We start from the raw sequence: 18,267 nt of genomic DNA, 5'->3' as shown, positions 1-18,267 counted from the left end.
GGGCAAATTCTTCTGATTTTTGTTCAGTTCAGGCCCTCAGAGGATTAGATGATGCCCACTCACATTGGGGAGGGCAGTCTACTGAGTCCACTGATTCAAATGCCAGTCTCACCCAAAAACTCCTAACTTTGGATAATGGGATTTGATTATATGATAGTAAAAATTAGGATCATGAGATTTAATGTCTTTTGGCCATCTTCACATTAACTGTGAATATTAGGATTTATACACACATATACACATACACATGCAGAATTCTTGATGATAAAACTAGTATGTGCTCATGGTAGAAATTTAGAAAGTATAGAAAGGAATATAGAAAATAAGGGGGCATAATCTCCAAAATTCTAACACCCACAGTTTTGAATATCTGAAACTTTTTGCCGTCCCAAATATGTGTATATATACACTCACAAATGCACCTACAAACACACATGTGTACACACACACAGCTGAGAAACAATGCAAAAGTCTATCAATAAAGAAATATTTAATAAATAGTGATATATCTATATGAAATTTTGAATAAGTAATATATTCTTGTGGTTCAAAAGACATAGAGTATTGTAGAGTGAAGAATATCCACCTATTATCCTGTCACCCAGTCAGTCACTCAGTTTTCCACCCTGGAGGCAACCAAGGTGGTGCTTTTTTTTCTTTTCTTTTTAATTCTTCCAGAGAAATTTATGCACATACAGGTGCCTTTAGTACACATATGCACACATGGTAGCATACTATATGTATATATTATTATGTACTTTGCTCTTCTCTTTTTGTTTTTTTTTGGTTTTAATTTTTATCAAAATGATGTATTCATATCAAAAAGTCAGATAGCTCTAAAAGGATTTTGTTTGCTTTTGCAAATAAGCCATTCCCTCATCCCTCTTTCCCCATTATATCTTTCAAGGAAACCACTTTCACCTCTTAGCTGATGAATTTTATGTTTACCTCTTTGTCTCTAAAATAATTGCTTTAATGTCAGTTTTAGGTATTTTACTACAGATGATCAGATTCTCTTAAGCACATGCTAGTAATACAGTTTAGTCATAATTTGGGTTAGATCAGTATTCAGTGTTTATATTATTACTATAAATGATACAACTGAGCTGTGTAGTAAAACATGATTACTTTTCCCTTTTCTGTTCTGCTTTTCCTTTTTCATGGTACTAATATTTGACTTGTTATGTTTGCTTATTTTTCTATTTAATTACAAATTATCTACCAGTTATGTAAATCTGTTCTTGAGATTTTCAGACTCATCAGTTGTGCTGTTAATTTCATCCTCCTAAAGAAGACCTCTTCCAGAGCTTCTGATGACCTCCCATTTAGTGTGGTTGCCCTCTGTTCTTTGTGTACGTACAGCTGTCATCCTAGGAATTCTCTTTCCAGTCACCCTGGGGATTCCCTTTTCCTCTCTCATCTCACTACCATATTGTTGTGATTATTGTGGTTTCTTAGATGTCTAGTTTCCCCACATTAAAATCTTCTTGACTATTCTATTTATATAAAGTTTAGAGTCAGTCTGTCTAATTTTTTAAGTTTCCTTTTTTGCCACTTCAGTATGTGGTTTTCAGATCTACCATACATATTACCTTAAATTACCTTAAATGTTTTGAAATATCAATAGTTTAGGTAGCTTTACAGTTATCTGTTCTTAAATATTTGGTAGAATTTAGAATATCATTGGCATCTGATGCTTTCTGAGGAGGTTAGCTCTTTGACAACTTTCTCTGTTCCTTTTGTGATAATTATCAGATACTCCTTTTGTGAAGTTTTTCCTGTTTTACCTTCATGAGATTCATGATGCCTTACTTGGAGTGCTGATAACACTGTTTATGGTTTTCTTAGGGCATTAAATAAAAAATCTTTGTCTTACGTACATTTGTCTTCATCATTAAATTGTTAAGTTCTCAAGAGCATTAGGATAAGAACCATCTGTTTGTTTATTGCCTCAAATTCTAGTCCAGGTATGGAATATGTTGGCTTAACAACTTTTTTTTCTTCTTTCTTTCTTCTTTTTTTTTTTTTGGTGGTGGTGACGGTGGATGTTTTACAGGCTTCCCAGTTGGCATGTATGTTGCAAAGAGAGTTCTTCAGCTTCATCATACTACTCTCAAGATGACAATTGTGCACTAGAAAATGAAGATGTACAATTCCAGAAAAAGGTACCTTAAATGAAGTTGAAGTTGTAATTTGTGTATTAGCTTTCTAAGACTTCCTCAAAACATTTGGAATAAAAGTATTTCAAAAATACTATGACATAATTTTTGGTGGAGATTTGTAATTTTCTTTGCTATAATATGAGGAGTTACTCAGGTAATTCTGAAATTAATGTGACTCTGAGATATTTATATATTTATTCTTATTGCTTATATTTGGAATGTTGTAATAACATCCTTAGTCCTACAGTAAGGAGAAAAAATAGTGCCTATTCAGAGAGAAAACCAGGGTTCTCTTTTTAATGCTTTAACTAGTTAAAGGGTTTCTAAAGAAACCCCAGTCTTATGAATTAAAAACTATTAGAAATGAGTATTATAGGGAAAGTCTGCAATTAGTGGCTATGTACTTTGTTTTATATAATTGTGTGGAGTGAATAGACAGAGTCCAAAAAATCTGATGGTGTCTAAATAATTTATTATTTTATCATTTTAAATGATGAAAGGTGAGCTATCATTTTAAATGATGAAAGGTGAGTATTGACTTTAGCTAGATTTGGCTCCCCCCTGCCCCCAAATCAATATACTTATTTTAAATTACAGATGTAATTTATACCCACTATAAGATATTCATATTTATATCTCATTCCCCTCCTCAAAGGAACCACAATTTACTGTTTCTTGTGAAAACATTCAGACCGTTTTCTGTGGTTATAGATATATCATTTTGTAGCATACAAATTAATGTTTTAATTTTTATTAAAAAAAATATTGTACAAATTTATTTCCCCTCTTCCCCAGTAATATCTCATGGATACCTTTGCATGTTACTGTATTCTTCTGAATAGCTACATTTTTATTCTGTCATATGGGTGTATCACAATTTATTAAGCATTTATTTATTGACAGACTTTTGCATTGTTTCTCAGCTGTGTGTGTGCATGCATGTTTGTGTGTACGTTTGTGTGTGTGTGTGAATGCACAAACTTATAATTACATGCTTGGGCTGTTTTTTTTTTTTGGCATGATATTGTGTTTAGAGTAGATTATTTAAATTTCTGAGTTATACAGGATATATTTCTGGGATGGAGCAGTTAAAATTTTGAAGACTATTGCTGGGTATCTCTCCGAATAAAGTATAATTGTGTGCTTCTATCTACAGTCTATAAGATTTAGAGTTGATATCTTCTTTGATGAGAAATTTGAAAACTTAAATGTTGTAAGAATGAGTTTAAGCAAAGCATTAAGGAAGGGGAAACATTCTTTCAGCAAACATTCGGGTACCTAGTATATGCTATACAGGCTTAGATAATGATGAATATGAACTTTGCTTTTATGAAGCTTATATGCCAGAAGATAAATTTAAGGACAATATATCTGAAATTCTAATTTGAAAGTGAGTGTCAAGAGAGGTGACACAAAAACTATAAGTACATTCATTTATCAAGTACTTACTGACACATAGTGCTGGGTAGTAGGACTAAAGTGTTTATTAAGAAATCAGATGTAGTGTATATTTGGAAGGCAGCTATGCTCATTATACCACCAGCGCACACATGTAGTATACATTTGAAGTGAAGCAGTAAGGAGGGTAATGCTGGAAGGTAGACAATAAGCATGGAAACAAAAGACATTAAAGTCACAGTAAAGTGTTTTGGTTGTAAAGTATAGAAAGATGGTCTTTAATGTTGCTTCAGGACTGTTTTGTGAAACAATTTTATCAGTTGGCCTTTTCTTTGTTGCAATATAGGATGAAAGAGAGGGACCTATCAATGCCGAATTATCGGGAAAGGTGGGTTCAAGCTTACCTGTTCCTCCAGAAGAACACAAAGTAAAAGATGACTACGTTGTGAATGTACAAGTAAGCTTTGTTGCTTTGATTTTTAATGATATGCCTTTTCAAACCACTTCACAAAATAGAAAACCTGTTTGGTCACCATATTGTGTATTTTTATTTTTTTCTTTTTGTAGTACCATGCAGCTGGCCTTAATACTAGTCACCTGCTAAGAGTACTACTTTTGAGAAAATTCGGAATTACAGGTTTAATAGTAAATGTGACTGTTTTCTCTGTGGTATAGGTTTGGTTGTAAGTCCTCCTTTCTTCTAGATTCCATTTTGACTCTCTATAGTTTATCTTGTCTCTTCAGTTTTTCAGATGTCAGGGGAAATTATTTTCTGACTTAATGTATTTATATGTAGAACACAGAGCATTTTGATACCAAAATTTTACCACTTAGTGTGGAATACGGATTAATAAATAATAGGTTGAGTGTATTTTTTCCTTTTAATCTCATATTACATCCTAAATGTTATTTTCCATTTTGTATACCAGATTTTATGAAAGATATTAAAAACTAGACCAGAATGTAAGCTGATCAGAATGCTGAAGCATTTGGAAACCATTTAGTATCAGGAATGACTGAAGGAACTGGGGATATTTGATCTGGAGGGAAGAAGGACTAAGGAAAAACTAAATATCTCAAATATTAACAAAAACAAATTTCAGCTTAAAAGGAGGGAGAATTCTCTTAAAAAAATGCAGCCAGTGTTATTTTATGAGTTAATTGGGTTATCTAAGGAGATATAGTAAGTTTCATTTTATTGGATTCTGGAGGACATTTGGAAAAGATTTGTGCATAAGAGTAAGAAAAGTGATCTCTGTAACCCTTCAATTTTATGAGTATCCTGAACAGTCCAGCCTTTGTTCATTTTCCTGAATTTTTATTACGGTATTCTCTTGTTCAAATACTTTGAAGTGCTTACTGCATCTTAGAGACCTGTGCTGTTCAATATAGTAGCCACTAGCTACCTGTGGAAATGTGGATAGTCCAAGTTGAGATTTGCTGTAAGTATAAGATACACATCGATTTTGGAGACTTAGTAACTAAGAAAAAAAAAGTGTAAAATATCTTACTAATTTTTTTATATTGCATGCATATTGAATGATAATGCAGTATTTGATAATATTGTAATGGTTCTTTTCTCAAAGCCTCCATCATAAAATGTAAAGTATTTGTATTCTTTTGTGAATTTTTCGTTCCAGTGTAAATAATTCCCCAGACGATCACATTCTATTTTGTACTCTTCTGACTCTGCCTCGTGTTTTCTTTCTGCTGCTGTCCTGGCTGCCCTGTTCTTCAGAGTCCTAGTTCTTCTAGTCCAGAGTAGTCCTTCGCTTCTCTTTACCTTGAACTGAGCACGAGTACCTCTCACTTGATATTCATTTAGTAACTATTAAATGTCTACTGTGTGCTAGATACTGTGCTAGGCACTAGGAACATGAAGATCAGGAAAATATAGTCCTTACTCAAGACATTTATAGTGTAGTTGAAGAAGAGAAAGAAATAAATAAGGGCAATTGAGGTGTTATAGATCCTGTGATTAAAGTCTGTACAGAGAACAGTGGAGGCATAGAGGAAGGGGAATGGCTCATTCTATTTAGGGTTAGTTGTGGGGGAGGAGGTACTGATAAGAGGTTTTCAAACATGAGTAGGTATTAAGTACGTTTCAGTTTGTGTTTTGGAGGAGTGAATGGCCCAGAGCATACGGGCCTTGAAGGAGCAGCAAGAATCATGTATTGCTTTGTAATGTTATTTATACATGCCTTGTGTTGTTATTTGTTGATACGCATTGTCTTCTTAACTGCTCAGGGGCAAAAACTATGCTTTGTACTATTTTATATATTTATATAGGATTTCTGTGTTGCTATTAGCATTAATTAATTACAGTAAGAGGGAGATTTTGTGGGTCCTGATATAAAATAGGAAATAGGAAAGAAGAAAGACAAGCTGCTTTGTCCTAGTTTATGAAATGCCATGAAAAATGTGTAGAGCCTGTATTTTAATATGAAATATATTCCTTAGGGTGGTAATGTTGGAAGAAAGGATTTTTATAAAACTACTTTTTTAGTGAACATTATTTATTTATATTGTTACTTTTGAGACATAGTTTTTATAATACCCTTTTCAGCTAAAGACATAGTTTATTAATCCCAACATTAAATATAACTGACTTTTTTAAAAACAGAATACGGAGTCAAAAAAGTTAAGTCCATCTGTGATTGAAACACTCTCTACAGTTGATCTGCCTGAAGATCCTTCCAGTGTAGTTGTGGACAGTGAAAACGTGGAAAATACTTCCAGCTCATCTACCTCAGAGATCACTCCAATCTCAAAGCTTGAGTAAGTCATTACAAAGAGAAAAAAATATGATTAGATAATGACAGAAAAATTTCTTTGATACTCAAATTCGACATTAAGGCTTTATAGCAGACCTAAGTAATAATGTCTGTTTTATTTTTATATATTGTTTAAAGTTTACTTTCCATTTATAGTTATTACAAAATATTGGCTATATTCCCCATGTTGTACAATACATCCTTGAGCCTGTCTTACACCCAGTACTTTGTACCTTCCACCCTGCCACCCCTATATTGCCCCTTCCCACCCTCCCCATTGGTAACCACTAGTTTGGTCTCTGTATCTGTGAGTCTGCTACTTTTATTATATTTACTAGTTTGTTGTATTTTTTAGATTCCACATATTAGCTATATCATACAGTATTTATCTTTCTCTGACTTATTTCACTTAGCATAATGCCCTCCAAGTCCATCCATGTTGCTGCAAATGGCATATCCATATATATATACACACACCACAGCTTCTTTATCCATTTATCTGTTGATGGACACTTAAGTTGTTTCCATGTCTTAGAAATTGTAAATAATGCTGCTGTGAACATTGGGTACATGTATCTTTCCAAATTAGTGTTTTTGTTTTTTTCAGGTATATACCCAGGAGTGGAATTGCTGGGTCATAGTTTTAGTTTTTTGAGAAACCTCCCTACTGTTTTCCACAGTGGCTGCACTAATATACATTCCCACCAACAGTCTACAAGGGTTCCCTTTTCTCCACATCCTTGCCAACATTTGTTATTTGTAAACTTTTTGATAATAGCCATTCTGACAGGTGTGAGGTGGTATCTCATTGTGGTTTTGATTTGTGTTTCCCTGATGATTAGTGATGTTGAAGGTTTCCTTAATTTAGAAAATCTCTTTTATACTCCTAGCTCCAGCAACACTACAAAGAACAAAACAAAATTCCCTTCTCTTAATACTACATTAAACATATCTATCAAATGAGTTAATTTATATAAAATGTATAGGACAATATCTGGCACATAGTAAGAATATATGTGTCAGTTAATATCATCATTTTTATCATCACTACTTTTTTTTTTTTTTTTTTACCACAAGCACTTTTTAGACACCTATTCTCTTCAAGAATGTAAGGGACTGGGTTGAAGGAGTTGTACACAAAGATGTTACAGTTACCATTTAGGAGTTTGCCCTGGTAAGGGACAAGGTAACAGAAGACGTGCTTAGAAATAATGATAGTATTTAAAATTTTTAAATATTAAATTCTTAGAAAGAATTTAAGGTTAGATACTATGTATCTGAACAGTATATCTTATTTTCTCATTATATTGAACATGACTGTCTAGTGAAATGGGAGTGAGGTAAAGAAAAATATTAAGGTATATATTTTTTAAATGAAATTACAGAAGTGCTTTAAGAATTTTAGTGAAGCGTTTTGAGATAATAGATGATTTCTTGATACTATAGGCAACAATTCTAATATTGGTAGAATGTACTAATAGAAATGAAACATTAGAGAAGATGCATTTAGAATAAATAATTTAAAAATCTTATTTTTGGCAAGATCAGGTATTAACCTATAATATTTTGTTTTAAAATTTGGTAATTAGCTATTGGGTTGGCCAAAAGGTTCGTTCATTTTTTTCCGTAAGATGACTCTAGTAGCACTTAGTTGTCTTTAACTTCATTCGAAGCAGTTTTGTTAGATTGTATGTGACCGCTGTCATATCAGCATGCATTTAAAAAAAGACATCAAAATTGGTGAATTTTTGTGTAGCCATTTTAATATTGAAGATGGAAGAAAAACAACATTTTTGGTCTGTTATGCTTTATTATTTCAAGAAAGGTAAAAAAACAACTGAAATGCACAAAAAGATTTGTGCAGTGTATGGAGAAGGTGCTGTGACTGATCGAACATGTCAAAAGTGGTTTGTGAAGTTTCATGCTGGAGATTTCTCGCTGGACGATGCTCCATGGTCGGGTAGACCAGCTGAAGTTGATAACGATCAAATTGAGACATTAACTGAGAACAATCAACATTATATACCACGAGGGAGATAGCCAACATACTCAAAATATCCAAATCAAGCACTGAAAATCATTTGCACCAGCTTGGTTATGTTAATCGCTTTGATGTTTGGGTTCCATATAAATTAAGCGGAAAAAACCTTCTTGACTGTATTTCCGTATGCGATTCTCTACTTAAATGTAATGAAAACATTCTGTTTTTAAAACAAATTGTGACGGGCGATGAAAAGTGGATACTTGTACAATAATGTGGAATGGAAGAGATCATGGGGCAAGCGAAATGAACCAGCACCAACCACACCAAAGGCCGGTCTTCATCCAAAGAAGGTGATGTTGTGTATATGTGTATATGGTGGGATTGGAAGTGAGCCCTCTATTATGAGCTCCTTCCAGAAAACCAAATGATTAATTCCAACAAGTACTGCTCCCAGTTAGACCAACTGAAAGCAGCACTCGACAAAAAGCATCCAGAATTAGTCAACAGAAAACACATAATCTTCTATCAGGATAGCGCAAGACTGCATGTTTCTTTGATGACCAGGCAAAAACTGTTACAGCTTGGCTGGGAAGTTCTGATTCATCTGCCGTATTCACCAGGCGTTGCACCTTTGGATTTCCATTTACTTCGGTCTTCACAAAATTCTCTTAATGGAAAAAATTTCAATTCCCTGGAAGACTGTAAAAGGTACCTGAACAGTTCTTTGCTCAAAAAGCTAAAAAGTTTTGGGAAAATGGAATTATGAAGTTGCCTGAAAAATGGCAGAAGGTAGTGGAACAAAAGGGTGAATATGTTGTTCAATAACGTTCTTGGTGAAAATGAAAAATGTGTCTTTTATTTTTACTTAAAAACCCAAGGCACTTTTTGGCCAACCCAATATTTAAAGGCCAAGCAAGGGCACTAACAGATCGAGTCAACGGTTTACATAATTTAAATCTTTACACGATTTAAAATATCTGAATTCTTGAAAATCGTCTGCAGAGCTGTAAAGCATTCTTTTCTGGCTTAGATTTGTTTTGGAAATCAGTAATATCACTTTTAACTTATGGTTCATTATATCCATTAAATTGTCAGATTGTCTTTTTTGTTTCTATTTTAGTGAAATAGAAAAATCTGGTACTGTTCCTATAGCCAAGCCAAGTGAAACTGAGCAATCTGAAACTGATTGTGATGTTGGTGAGGCCCTTGATGCAAATGCTCCAGTTGACCAGCCTTCCTTTGTCAGTCCACCTGAAAGGTGGGTGTGAGCACTTGTTTGCCCTTTGTATGGTTCTGTAATAAACAGCAGTGTCACGTTTGAGTAGACTTTGGTGCATGCTTAATTCCACTTTATGACTAAGAGAAAACTGATCCCTCTGTACTCCGTTCTTGGTTTGCTTTGTACTCATGTACACTTACAATAGTTTAGATTGCATATACTCGTTATTCAGCTAAAATTTGTTTATTTAATATGCCTTTTGCTTTCAAATAGCCTTGTTGGCCAGCATATAGAAAATGTGTCATCTTCGCATGGCAAAGGAAAGATAACAAAATCGGAATTTGAATCAAAAGTTTCATCAAGTGATCAGGGTGGTGGTGATCCAAAATCTGCATTGAATGCTTCAGATAATTTAAAAAGTGAGGTAGGTAAATAACTTGCACTGTTTCCTACTTTATTATACAATGCATTTTTGTTATTAGCTAATCTTGTAATTTGCTATCCGTATTTGCCATAAAGCCAGGGGATTAGTAGTTAGTGATGAACGTGGAACTGAGGTGAACTGTGCTCCCAGAGAGCAAGTGGTTGCTTCACAGAACTATTGCCAGGATACTGTTTATACATAGTGTTGTCCCAAGTATGAACTCTTGGGTTATATTTAATTATAAATGTTTTTTTGCCACCATTGATTATTTGATAACCAGATACATAAAGTCCTTATTTAAGCAGGTAAGAGAGCTATATAGAAGAAGTTATGATTGTTAAATTTAAGTATCTTCAGAATAAAAATTTAACTCAATAATACAAGATTAAATTTAGTCTCTTCAACCAGAATTATGTTAAAGGGACATTTTACCCTTTGTTATTTGTGTGCAGAATACAACTAGACTAGCTTATATTAAAGAATATGATTCTTAAAATAAAGACAGGGCTCATTCCTGTGTAGCAGTTTTACTTTCTTTTCTTCTTTTGAGTTCTACTTTGACTTCATGTAGAGGCCAGTACAGAATTTCCTGAAGAAATGTTGACAGAGAAGTGTGCTCCCTTCAGCTAAGAAATAGCTGAATAAAAGAGATGAAGGCCACTCTGTGCACTTCAGAACACTTGGAATCAGAGTATTTTAAAATACTGAGTACCACATCCACATTTGTTTCTTTATAATTTGGATCTTCTGTTCTCCGCCTTTTCTTTCACATATTTTCTGTGAATCTGCACTCATAACTAACTAAACTTCATTCTGGAGACTTTAGTGTCGTTGGGCCAGCTGTTTATTTGATGCTTTTTATAAATATAGGAGGTCCCCATTTCATAGTCCAACATCTTGAAGGAACTAATTTTCCCAGTGAAACCAAATCAAGCATATGTTACAGTTCAGTTGTCAAATACCACAGGCATAAATAAAATTAGACAAACATTACAAAAATGTCTTCTTTGAGCTATTTAAGTATCAAATGTAAAATTCAACCATGGCAGCCAGTTTTGTCCAAGATTTGCTTGTTCTCCTTAACCATTTACAGCAATGTCTTGCAGATCCTTGAGATAACGGGGATAAACTCTCTCCCACTCACACAAACTTAACAGGGCAGAATTATCCTGAACTGGATAGTATACAAAACTACTGGACACTTTATAATATGCTCATTATCTGACAATTTTTCTGGAATATTAAGTTATTTAGGAGGTAATTAATACAGTTAAAAATTCCACTCTTCTGCCTGTTATAATGCTTTACAAAGTAATTTTATTGTATTGTTTAGTTCTCTTATTTGTTGCTAAGAGGCAATAGTGATTGCTCTGCCTGGGTCTCAAAGAGTGTGTGTATGTTCTTACTTCTTATGTATTTCTTTTAGTATTTGGGCTTTACTCTTAAATATCTCAACTATATTAATTTTTATAAATATTTGTTTATTTTCTCATTCAAACTAGATTTTTGTTATTTAATTTTTAAATTAAATTAGTATAATGCTACTTCTTTAATTTTATTTTCTGCTGTGTATTTTTTTAATAGCCACATACTTTATTTGATAAATTAGTGTGTTCTGCAAAACACTCCGACGTGGAGGTTGTATAGGAACCAATTTGCTAATAAGTCTTCCTAAAAGGAGGTAATAGGTATTTGTATTGATGTATTACACTAATACACTAATTAGTATTAGTACTCGAAAATGTGCCCTAATATAGCAAATATATACTGTATGAGATTTGTGCTATTTACCAAAGTAAGCTGTCTAAATAGATGTTTTGTACACTTCTCAAGGTACTGTTAATAAGTATGTGTTGTTTTAGGAATACAGAAGTAATTTAAAAATGGAATGAACATCCTTGCATACATTCTTCCAATTAAGAAAAAAATTACAGATTGAATTGTATGCCCTTCCCAGTTACATTTCTTCTCTCCACTTCAGATATAACCACTATCTTGAATTTGGTGTTTTTTACATTGGTAGAGCATGTTTTTTAACTTTTACCAAATATGCATTGCTACAAACAATACATACTATTATTTGGCATATTTTGAAACAATGTAAAATGGTATCATTCTTGTCTTAAGTATCATTTTACTCAACATTGTTTATGAGTTTTGTCTATGCATTGTTCGAGTCTACCACAATTTATTCTTCAATTAATGGATATTTAGATTGTTCCTAATTTTTTGATGTTATCAATAGTGCTGCAGTAAGTATCCTTATGCATATTTTCTTAGGCACATATGTGTGTTTTCACTGATATTTATACATAGGAGTGGAATTATTGGGTCATAGGGTATGCATATCTTTATTTAATATTCCTAAATGTCAAACTCACTTTAGCAGTCTAATAGATGTTGCATGGCTCAATAGGCTGTCACACTTTAACCTCAATCAGATTGGTATAATTTATTTAGTATCTTTAGTTTTCGTTTGCATTCCCTGATTATACTGAGAGTGAACATTTTGTATTTTCTCTTTGCTTAGTTTATTGTTCCTCCTTTACTCTCCCCCATTATTGATTTGTAGGCAGTCTTTATAGTTGGTAATAATTCTTTGTTGGCTGAATGTGTTGCAGATATTTATTTCTGTCTCTGGCTATTTGAACCATGTGGTTTATGGTCTTTTGATATATTTAATTTTTAAATTATAATCTATCCAAATGTATCATTTTTAAAAATGATCTCTTTCTTCGTCTTGTTGAATCCTTTTATAGCCTGAATCATGAAGATGTTTTTCTGTACTTTTCTTTAAGCTTTGCTTTTCACATTTAGGTTTTTACATCCACCGTAAAATTTTTATATAAATGGTACTTCTTTTTTTTTTTAATTTTTATTGGAGTATAATTGACTTACAATGTTGTATTACATTCTGCTGTACAGCAAAGTGAATCAATTATACATATATCAACTCTTTTTTAGATTCTTTTCCCATATAGGTCATTACAGAGTATTTAGATTTCCCTCTGCTATACACTAGGTCGTTATTCATTATGTAAATGGCACTTCTTGTTAAGGATTTTGTAGAAACAATATACGACATCTAAAATTAGTTAGCTTCCTTTAATGTGTATATTATTTTAATGTAGATTTTAAGATGGATGCATTAAAATTATAGTATTTATTTGTACAGTTTTTGTATGGGTAATTTTTGGCTTACGATATTATATAGGTTTTTTTACAACCTATGCTAATATTGCTAACATGTGAAGGGATTCATCCTGTGGTGCTTAGGTAGAAGATTTTAATTCTTCGAAGAGAAACTCAACTTTTAAGTTAAACCAGAACTTTTCTTTTTACATTTTTTGGTTTTTTTTTCAAAATACTATCATTCCTTATAAAATTGGACTTTTATTTAATTTGACAGGAACATTTGTATTTACTATTATAATTTATTAATCTGTTTTCTCTATATTCTTTGAAATCTGAAATCTGTTTATTTTTGACATTTCTGTCAGAGTTCTGATTATACAAAACCAGGAGAAATTGACCCTGCATCTATAACAAATCCCAAAGATCCAGAAGATATACCAACATTTGATGAATGGAAGAAGAAAGTTATGGAAGTAGAAAAAGAAAAAAGTAAGGAAGCACTGTGATTCTTTTTTCTTTTTTTTAAAGGGCCTGGTTTAAATATGTAGTTCTCTTTTTAATTGGTAAAACAAAGTAACAGTTCTGAAAACTTTTTAAAGGTGAAACTTACCAAGATGCTTTTGATTACCCACATGCAATTTAGCTGTGCATATGCCTTAATCTTGATTAAAATCCATTATTGTAAATTATTAAATGAGGCTAAAATAAAGTAGGCAGAGCAGTGATTTTTCATCTCAGTTTATGAGGAAAGTTGAGGCATGGAAAGTTCTGAGTCATAAAGCTTTAAACTGTAAACAGAATTGGACTAAATTATCATACTTTCTTTTTGTTGTTGTAAAATAACTCTCAGAGTTAAAAATTATGATTAGGATTAGAGATAGAAGGATAGCATTCATCCTTAATAGAATAAAATGTGTATGCAGAAGTTTTGATTTTCATGGATAAGCTTCATTTTGTGACTTGTACTAGGCATAAATCAAGTAATGTGGATTTTTGTAGTTAATTTGTTTATTAGGGATATTTTAAAGTTATTGAGCTGAAGCATTTTGATTTTCATGTGGGTTTTTAAAATATTCTCTTAAGCATTAAAACCTGTTCTCTAGATGGCAGCCTGTTGCTCTTGAGATTGTTTGCTCTGGGTATTTTCAGTCGTAATCATCATATATATATGTTCATAATAAGGTTTGTCTGCAGGTCAGTCAATGCATCCATCTTCTAATGGAGGTCTGCATGCCACAAAAAAGGTCCAGAAAAATCGAAATAATTATGCTTCAGTAGAATGTGGTGCCAAAATTTTGGCAGCTAACCCAGAAGCCAAGGTACTGCAGTGTAAAATTCTTCTGTGCATATAGAAAACTAGTGACTTTATTAAATATAAGCAGTGGTTTCCTGGGAACTGTATTTTAACATGAGCTATTTTCCTAATCCACTAATAAATGCAGGATTATGCTTTTAAAGACATTTTCTTGCATGAATTCTTAGTGTATTGGTTGATACATTGCACCCTATTTTTGTTTTTTCTTTTTAAAGACAATTTTTTTAGAGCAGTTAGAGGTTCACAGCAAAATTGAGAGGAAGGTACAGAGATTTCTCATATACCCCCTGTCCCCACGCGTGTTAGCCTCCTCCATTATCAACATCTCCCACCAGAATGGTACATTTGTTACAGTTAATGAACTTATATTGACACATTGTTATCACCTGAAGTCCGTAGTTTACATTAGAGTTCACTCTTAAACGTTCTGTGGGTTTGGACAAATGTATAATGACATGGATCTGCCATTATAGTATCATACAGAGTATTTTTACTGCTCTAAAAATCCTCTGCGCTCTACCTATTCACTGCTTCCTTCCCCCAACTTTTGGGAACCACTGATCTTTTTACTATCTCCCTAGTGTTATCTGAATGTCATATAGCTGGAATCATACCATACGCAGCTTTTTCAGATTGGCTTCTTTCACTTATTAATATGCATTTAAGATTCATCCATGTCTTTTCATGGCTTGATACCTCATTTCTTTTTAGTGTTGAATAATATTCCATTGTCTGGATGTACCACAGTTTATCCATTCACCTACTGAAGGGCATACACTCTGTTTTTAAACTTTTAAAACCTGTGTGAAATTTACAGAAGGAAATAGCTAATAGAAAAATAATTTTTCCCCTATAGTAACAGACATTTAATTTTAAATGTCTTGTTATAAGGCTAACTTAGCACAGTATAGACAAAACTTGTAAATTTTAGCCACTTTTATGCTTTCTTCCCAAAGTGAATGTTTCAGAGTCTTAGGTGTATTTTAAGATCTAAAAATATAGAAAACCTAGAAAGCTTGATAGTTGAAATAAAATCTTTTTCTTTAAGTAATTTATTCCCTTCCCCCTTTCTAAAAATAGAGCACATCTGCTATTCTTATAGAAAATATGGATCTTTATATGTTGAATCCTTGCAGCACTAAAATTTGGTAAGTAATATAAAATTTAATAAAGTGTACTCTATACATGTATTATATTAAGCTTTTATTTTGGGATTAGATTGATTTGTTCATATAGTCACTTAATAAGCATTTATGATTGGTTGGTGGTGGTACTGTACTTACCTTAGGTCCTGGGGTACAGAATTGAAGACAAAAATGCCTTTCCTTTTAAGGACATCACACAAAAAAATTGACAGATCTAGTTAAACAGTTACCAAATGGTATAAAAAGTACTGCTGAAAAGGTATTATAGGATAAGGGATGATATATAACTGCAGAAGAGGATGAGCTTGCTAGAAGAGGTAGTTCATGAGCTGAATCTTGAAGGATGAATTCCTTGAATTCATAGGAAGTCACAGATGAGGGAGGCAGAGGTATTCAGGAACTATAAGAATAAGGGGATAGCGCTAAAAGGAGCATATTTATCTTCTGGGCAACTATAAGTAGAAGCAACCTGAAGAAGTTATTTTAGTGATTACAAGAATAGAGGTACAATTAGAGTCATCATGGAAGATGAGACAGCAGAGTCAGTTTAGCAATAACCAGGCCATTCCATGCTACGCATACCCAGCTTAAAAGTTTCTGAAGTTTATCTTAAAGACCGTGGAGGGTAGTGTTTGTTTTAAGTAAGGAAATGACATGACCTCACTGGCGTTTTAGGAAGGCTTATCCTTAAAAGGTGGCCTACAGCATAATGCAGTTGGAAGCAGGGAAACCAGTTAGGAACCTGTTGTCATAGATCAGGTGAGAAATGAGGGCTTTAATTAAGACATTGGCAATTTGGATAAAGAAGAGAGGGGAATCTGAAAAATGTGTATAGCAGATAAAATTGACAGCTCTGGGTTAGTAACTGGATGTGAAGAAGAGAGAGGCATCTGTTAATCTCCCTTGATTTTGGCTTCCCTGCTTGCATCTGTGATTCTGCCACTAACTAAGAATATAGGCAAAGGAACCGATTTACGTGGGAAATCAATTGATATACCAACAATTTTATTAGATTACTTGATTTCATTGATCAAAAGCAGCTGTTTTAAAAAAGAATTGAGATAAATCACCACCATCAAATTGAGTAATACATATATATAATTTTTTTAATTTAAAGAGAAACTCTTTAAAGATAATGCTTATTCTTTTCTACTTTTGGTTTTCACTCCTTTTGTTAATATACATATTTAAGTTCAGTTTGAAAATTAACACCAAGCTATTTAAGGGCATTAAGGGATAATATTAAAAAACTTAATTTTCCCATATGCCATTTGGTCTGGAAACTGAATTTGAGGAAATAGTTATCTGAGATCATAATCAAAATGTTATTTTTGGGTTTTTGTTTTTGTTTGTAAAAGCCCCTGTAGTCAGTAACAACTCAGTTTTTATGCTCTAAAATTTTGTATTTTAAGCAAAGACATGCTGGGATGAAGTTATATGAAGCAATCCTTTTGTTTTATTCTGGTTTACAGAATAAGTGATCATAGCTACCCGTTTGTATTTTAACGTTTTTGCAGACAGCATGTATTCGCGTATGTGTGTTTACTGTATATTTTACTTTTTGCTCATCCATTTATGCATCTTTTCATTGTATAATTAAAGAACCTCAGAACACCTTTACTGATTTAACCTGATTTGATTGGGTTGACCCACCTAAGGTATATTAAGATCACACAGTCTCATTATAGCTTTATAAATCCTAATATCTGGTAGAATAAGTTTATACCTCATCTTCAGATGTATCTTCACTACTTTTGTCCCTTTGTTTTTTCTTTTAAATTTTAGAATCTTGTTGAATTCTAAAAAAAAAATCATGCTGGCATTTTTATTGAAATTGTATCAAATGTCTAGATGAATTTCAGGATAATTGACATTTTAGGATTTTGAGCCTTCTTGTTCATTTGATAGTTTGTCCATTTGTTCATTCATTCGTTTGTTCCTTCTTTCATTCTTTCTATGTTTATTGAGCACCTGTTATGTGAGGTTGCTGATACTAGAAATAACATTGTTTCACAAATTAGGCTGAGATCCTAGGAAGGTGTCAATCCCTAATCACTAATGAGACTGAACATATTTTCATGCACCAGTTTTTCCTGTAAATAATGGTGCTATGAACATTGGGGTGCACGTATTGTATCTTTACAAATTCATGTTCTCATTTTCTTCAGTTTTATACCCAGCAGTGGAATTGCTGGATCGTATGGTAGTTTTATTTTTAGTGTTTTGAAGAACCTCCATACTGTTTTACATAGTGGCTGCACCATTTTACAGTGTACTAGGGTTCCCACCAACAGTGTACTAGGGTTCCCTTTTATCCACATCCTTGCCAACGTTATTTGTAGACTTTTCAGGGGTGGCCATTCTGACATATGTGAGGTGATATCTCATCGTGGTTTTGATCTGCATTTTTTGATGATTAGCTATGTTGATCATTTTTCATCTGCCTGTTGGCCATCTGTATATCTTCTTGGAAAAATGTCTATTCAAGTCTTCTGCCCATTTTTAACACATTTTTGACCAGAGATGTATTATGGCCACAGGCATTAGTTTCTGCAAAAATCCCCCAGTCAGTAATGTGTTGGGCTTCCCTGGTGGCACAGTGGTTAAGAGTCCACGTGCCAATGCAGGGGACACGGGTTCGAGCCCTGGTCCGGGAAGATCCCACCTGCCACGGAGCAACTGAGCCCTTGCTCCACAACTACTGAGCCTGA

The 18,267-nt window shown here is 33.2% G+C and overlaps 1 protein-coding gene across 8 annotated transcripts in view; it reads left to right on the top strand.

The window, feature by feature from the left end:
* The window catches only part of SUCO (SUN domain containing ossification factor), a 73,292-nt gene that overhangs the window by 15,384 nt on the left and 39,641 nt on the right, over window positions 1–18,267 (top strand). For 3 of the 8 annotated variants that reach the window (XM_082371321.1, XM_082371320.1, XM_082371323.1), the window contains exons 2-9: window positions 2,057–2,165; window positions 3,907–4,017; window positions 6,184–6,338; window positions 9,439–9,576; window positions 9,811–9,961; window positions 13,462–13,585; window positions 14,279–14,415; window positions 15,492–15,559. In XM_082371321.1, coding sequence (XP_082227447.1) covers window positions 2,057–2,165; window positions 3,907–4,017; window positions 6,184–6,338; window positions 9,439–9,576; window positions 9,811–9,961; window positions 13,462–13,585; window positions 14,279–14,415; window positions 15,492–15,559 — 993 coding nt within the window. Of the gene's footprint in view, window positions 1–2,056; window positions 2,166–3,906; window positions 4,018–6,183; window positions 6,339–6,837; window positions 8,669–9,438; window positions 9,577–9,810; window positions 9,962–9,984; window positions 11,219–13,461; window positions 13,586–14,278; window positions 14,416–15,491; window positions 15,560–18,267 lie in introns of those variants that run through there. The other 5 variants (XM_082371319.1, XM_082371326.1, XM_082371322.1 and 2 more) reach the window with 4 other exon arrangements.

The sequence above is a fragment of the Balaenoptera borealis genome, assembly GCF_965194805.1.
Source record: "Balaenoptera borealis genome assembly, chromosome: 1".
In the NCBI taxonomy this organism is placed as follows: Eukaryota; Metazoa; Chordata; class Mammalia; order Artiodactyla; family Balaenopteridae; genus Balaenoptera; species Balaenoptera borealis.
This window is presented reverse-complemented; position numbering and strand designations above follow the sequence as displayed.